The 6,021-nt window shown below is 40.2% G+C and overlaps 1 protein-coding gene across 1 annotated transcript; it reads right to left on the bottom strand.

Moving 5' to 3' along the window:
* Window positions 1-2,591, bottom strand: LOC107467920 (elongation factor 1-alpha). Its single transcript, XM_016087146.3, has 3 exons — window positions 2,437-2,591; window positions 1,327-1,804; window positions 1-1,242 (listed from the first exon to the last, which is right to left on the bottom strand). The coding sequence occupies exons 2-3, from the start codon at window positions 1,786-1,788 to the stop codon at window positions 361-363; spliced, it is 1,344 nt and encodes a 447-aa protein (XP_015942632.1). The 5' UTR covers window positions 1,789-1,804; window positions 2,437-2,591; the 3' UTR covers window positions 1-360.
* Between the last annotated feature and the right edge of the window lie 3,430 nt (window positions 2,592-6,021).

Raw genomic sequence — 6,021 nt, 5'->3', positions numbered from 1 at the left:
TTAAACACAATAAAACATAATTAAGGGTTGGTGTTTAAAATACAAATAAGCAGTGTAGGACTAATCCTAAAATTCACTGCACAGTTTACACAAAATTTAAAGTATCCTCAGAAAGACCATAAAAATATAGAAGTCCGCAGAAAATAAAATTCATAACAAAATCAAAAAAGCCTCATCTTGCCACCGTCGATCAAGAACCCAGTTCTGGGAACAAAAGTTGCGGGACGACGGTGGAGACCTGTAACTAGTTCCGACCGACACGCTTCCTAAACAAGGAGAACAGAAGCTTCGAACAAGGGATAAATACTTATTGAAGAGATGATGCTGGTACCCTTGAACAGATGAACAACCCTGCAATATTCACTTCTTCTTCTGGGCAGCCTTGGTGACCTTGGCTCCGGTAGCGTCCTTCTTCTCCACATTCTTGATAACTCCCACAGCCACAGTTTGACGCATGTCCCTGACGGCAAAACGACCAAGAGGTGGGTACTCAGAGAAGGTTTCCACAACCATGGGCTTGGTAGGAATCATCTTAACAAGACCTGCATCACCATTCTTCAAGAACTTGGGCTCCTTCTCAAGCTCCTTACCAGATCGCCTGTCAATCTTGGTCACAAGCTCGGCAAACTTGACAGCAATGTGGGAGGTGTGGCAATCAAGCACTGGGGCGTAGCCATTTCCGATCTGGCCAGGGTGGTTCATGATGATGACTTGGGAGGTGAAGTTAGCAGCCTCCTTGGCAGGGTCATCCTTGGAGTTTGAGGCAACAAAACCACGCTTGAGATCCTTCACTGCAACATTCTTGACGTTGAACCCAACATTGTCACCGGGGAGGGCCTCTGTAAGAGCTTCGTGGTGCATCTCAACAGACTTAACTTCAGTTGTCAGTCCAGTAGGTCCAAAGGTCACAACCATACCGGGCTTCAAGACACCTGTCTCAACACGTCCCACTGGCACAGTTCCAATACCTCCAATCTTGTACACATCCTGAAGAGGCAGACGGAGGGGCTTGTCTGATGGCCTCTTTGGCTCATTGATCTGGTCAAGGGCCTCAAGAAGGGTTGGTCCCTTGTACCAGTCGAGGTTTGTAGACCTCTCAATCATGTTATCTCCCTCAAAACCAGAGATGGGAACAAATGCGATTTTGTCTGGGTTGTATCCGACCTTCTTCAAGTAGGATGAGACTTCCTTCACGATTTCATCATAACGGGCCTTGGAGTACTTGGGTGTGGTGGCATCCATCTATAGCACAGAAAAGCTACCATTAGAAAATGAATAACTAATCAGAAAAGGACAATCAACTCGTATTCTGTTTAATCATCTCACCTTGTTGCAACAGCAAATCATCTGCTTGACACCAAGGGTGAAAGCAAGGAGAGCGTGCTCACGGGTCTGACCATCCTTCGAGATACCAGCTTCAAAACCTCCAGTGGTGGAATCGATGATGAGAACGGCACAGTCGGCCTGGGAAGTTCCAGTAATCATGTTCTTGATGAAATCCCTGTGTCCGGGAGCATCAATGACAGTGCAGTAGTATTTGGTGGTCTCGAACTTCCACAAGGCAATATCGATGGTGATACCTCTTTCACGCTCGGCCTTGAGCTTGTCGAGCACCCAGGCATACTTGAAGGACCTCTTGTTCATCTCAGCAGCTTCCTTCTCGAATCTTTCGATCACACGCTTGTCAATACCTCCCAACTTGTAGATCAAGTGACCGGTGGTGGTCGACTTTCCTGAGTCGACGTGGCCAATGACCACAATGTTGATATGAGTCTTCTCTTTACCCATGATTCCGAACAAAGATCTGCAAATAAAATAGATCCGTGAGATGTGTATTCGGAACAATCTTCAACACATGATAAACAAACCAAAACCAAAACAAAACCTAAACAAATCCTAATTATGCTCTTTGAAATAACTTCAAACAAATTTAAGACCACGATATCTACACAATAATAGAAATAAAGCAGACACAGAAAGTTTCAGCAGATCGGGCGAATAAAATAAGATCTCATACTTAATTCTCAATAAGATTTAAAAGATAGAAACATGTTATTCAAAGAAAACGCAACAGATCTATACAGAGATAACCAGGAAAAAATCGAAACGTGAAATATAAATGATTTTTCAAAGGTGTTTCGTTATCGTTTTCAATTAAACAAGGTCATAAATCTAAGCCAATTCATTTAAAGCCTCAATATAAATAAGACAGAAATCAAAATCCGTTAAAACAAAATAACTGAAGAGCTGAACAATACAAAAATAACACTAAAAAATTAGCGAAACATAAATCAATTGAAAAATCATGATTTGTGAGATAAGAACATAAAATATGAAAACCGATAGTTCCCTATCGCATGCAGAATCACATCACATCACTGAAACAAGAGTAGCGCAAATCAAAGAAGGTAAATAAGAGAGAACGAGAGATCGAACCTTGGAAGAGCTAGATGCGCGAAAAACCCTAGCCGCAAGTAAGAGAGAAGAGTGTATGGGAGCAAAGTGAGAAAGAGTGATAAGGGTTAGAGGGATATATATAGCAGAACCTAATTTGGTACTTTGACGTAATTGCCCTCAAATTTGTGAATTAGATTCCGTTTGTGTCCCCGTTGTTGTGCTTATCTGGCGCAGATTTGAACCCCAACGATGAGCCAAGATCTCGTTGGTTAAGTTACAAAGCGGCGGCACAAGTTTGAGACCTCTCGGGTTAAAGGGTCGACCCGATTTCTTATGGGCCTGTTTTAGGGTTGCTGAATTCGTTTAAATTAGTTGGTATATATTAAGGGTTCAGAATTTCGTTTATTTTTTTACATATTAAAAAAAATTTAGTGTAACACTCAATTATTAAATTTTGTGACATTTTTTAAAATTATAAGAGCAGGATAATACACTCTCTTTGTATTGACAATACCTCCTCTTGTTAAAATATACTATTAATATAAAGAGAGCGTATTTTCCTACTCTCGCAATTTTAAAAAACATCATAAAATTTAATGATTGAGTGTTACACAAAAATAAGTAAATTAGCCTCATAATTAGATGCATTTCAAGACCTAAAAAAAATTATATGCATTTCAAGATCGAATTGAAAATTTTGCGAAATTATAGGGACTAATAGAGTAATTAAACCATTTTTTTCTAGTATTCCTAAATTCGATAGTTCAACGAATAATTTGTTGCGAAATAAAATTTTATTTAAGGATGTATCAATGATTGTGAACCAACTCTATGCCTTTAGATTTCACTCTCTTCTGCTCACACTTTACGCTCCTCTATATAAGTAACTTGCTGACATGCACAGAGTTAATTAGGCAGTTACTTTTTTCTGTTATGTAACTACTTGTTGTATTTATGCCAACTAGGATAGTTAGTTAGTGACATTTACACTATATATATAGCCTAACCTGTAACATCAACAATTGAGATTTACTAATCAAGTTTTCACTCTCTGCAATTCACATCAAGAATTCGGAGTTCAGAAGCTCTCTTCCTTTGTTCTTGAATGTTCAATGTTCATCCCTTGTTGCTCATAGCTCGAACCAATTTTCACATGGTGCGGTGAGCGTGGAGCAAGGTTGAAGAACTTGAACTGTTGGTGAAGAGTTATTGAATCAATTTCTCATCGATCTCTAATCGATCTCTCTCTCCTTTCCAATTACAGTGAATTTTTTTCTTGATTCGATTGTTCATCCTGTTCGATTTCTTGCACTCGAGAAATCTTGATCAATAACTCCTCTCTCCTTTCAATTTCTTTGCCTCAAAGAAGTCTCTATCAATGGCTAATCGTCCCTCGAATTTGGTTCCTGATGCAACAATTTTCGAAATCAATCTTCAAACCCTAGCAAGTATGGTCAGTCAACAAATCAATCAGATTCAATCTCCAAGAACTCATGCCTCTTCAATCGTAGATCCAACAAGTCCCTATTATCTGCATCCTGGTGAGAGTCTTGGTTCACTGCTAATCTCTATGATTTTAGGCTCAAACAATTATCATAGTTGGGAGAGGGTCATGCTGCGTGCACTAAACTCAAATAACAAGATCAAATTTATGAATGGAAGCATCAGCAAACCATAATCAACAGATCCTTTGTTTGATGTGTGGGAACGATGCAACGATTACGTCATCTCCTGGATCACCCTCTCACTTAGTCCCAATATAGCACAAAGCGTGATGTGGCATAGTGTTGCTTTGGATCTGTGGAAAGATTTGAAACACGGGTATTTTCAGGGCGATGTATTCAAGGTAGCAGGATTGGAAGAAGAAATGTTCACTTTGAGGTAAGGTGATCTAAACATGACCGACTACTTCACTATGCTGAAAAGTATTTAGGAAGAGCTGGAGAACTTTAGGCCTTTACCTGATTGCATACATTGCAAGAACGGAAATTATACGTGTGGAACTGTTATGAGAGGATACAGAGATGAGACCTATATCGTTCGTTTTCTCAGAGGCTTGAACGAACAATATGCGACAATAAGGTCACAAATAATGCTGATGCAACTTTTACCAAGCATTGAATAAGTTTTTTCATTGCTTTTGCAACAAGAAAGACAGTTCCAATGTGGTGAACCCCTCACTAACAACAAAATCTTGATGAACAGTGCTGCTCCATATCAACCCTCAACACAAGGAGGAAGGAGCCAAGGCAGGGGAAGAAGAATTGCTGGCAGAGGAAGAGGACGAACAAAAATTTGTATCTGCTGTGGCAAAACTGACCGTTTAATCGACACATGCTATAAAAAGCATGGTTTACCTCCTCATCTCAAATAAGAAAGCAGTGCAATCAACAATGCTATCACTGATGATGAGAATTTTGCAAGAATCAGTGATGACCAGCTAGTAGAGGACAGTAGTGCAGAACTGGAATTCACAAGGGAACAGAAGCATGCTTTGCTAGCCCTCTGTCCCTATTGAAACAATCATCTTTGGATACACACAAACCTCAAAATGCCATAAACCAAATTGTCACATTACCCTCTCATCAAGGTATTGCTTATACCATGTCTGTTTTAACTTTTAAACCCAACTCCTGGGTCATTGACTCAGGAGCAACCGATCATGTAGCATATTGTTTAGAGTTTTTTCACTCATTACATAAAATAGACCCATACTTGTTAGGATGCCAGATGGAACCAATACCGTTACTTCAACAGCTGGACTATAATTTTCTCTAAAACCTCTTTTTTTTCACCAAGGTCTTGGAACATGCAACTGTTCCATTACCATGAGTGGGTATCATGGTTTTTTCCGATGTTGTAAGTCGGCACGAATGTCGTTGTCCATCCTATTCCACGAAGAGGTTGGGATCAGTCACGTTTCCTCCCCCCTTCCCCTTGTTTATGATGGTGATGAATTTGTGACTTCCCATCCACCATGGTTGGTGTCTATGAGTGCATTATCCTCTTCTCTGCCATTTGGTATATTTAATCCAATTTAACTGTAGAAGTAGAATCATCATCCCTATTTGATATTCTCTGCCCATTGAGATACGTTTTTATGGAATTTTTGGTATCCATAGAAACTGTATTCTAACTTCTTTTTAATATACTTGCATCCTATGCATGTCGAATGGTTGTTTAACCATTTTATTGATAATCCACCATTATCAAGGGTTGAACTCCAGGTCCCTGGCAACGGCGCCAATGTTCCGGGGCTTACCTAGAACTGGATGGTGGTTGGGCTTGTTTGTGAGGTCCAAGCGCTAGAGGAGGGTGGTCTCCAACTTGGTTTACGTCTGAGAGCCACCGTCCGAATTGTGTATGTGAAAGAATGGGGGGTGGTACCTGCAAAGACACTCCGGTGCCTAAGTTAGCAAGGGAGTAAGCAGGTTTAGAGTATTGGAACTTGAATATACTTGAAGGGTAGGTGTCAATGTATTTATAGATGATGAGCCAATAACCACCATTGGAATAGTTCCACTATTAGTGGTGGATAATCGTCCCATTTTTCTAGGGGTAGTGTGATCTCTCTTCTAGAAGTGGGTGAGAGATATTAGGGGAAGTTATAACTCCTTGAGGGAG

Source organism: Arachis duranensis, chromosome 9, assembly GCF_000817695.3.
Source record: "Arachis duranensis cultivar V14167 chromosome 9, aradu.V14167.gnm2.J7QH, whole genome shotgun sequence".
NCBI lineage: Eukaryota > Viridiplantae > Streptophyta > Magnoliopsida > Fabales > Fabaceae > Arachis > Arachis duranensis.
This window is presented reverse-complemented; position numbering and strand designations above follow the sequence as displayed.

Bases quoted from the DNA above. Each gene is read 5' to 3' on its own strand.
- LOC107467920 (XM_016087146.3), bottom strand. From the start codon at position 1,788: ATGGGTAAAGAGAAGACTCATATCAACATTGTGGTCATTGGCCACGTC. The intron at 1,243-1,326 runs GTGAGATGATTA...TCTGTGCTATAG, and splicing joins TGATTTGCTGTTGCAACAAG to ATGGATGCCACCACACCCAA.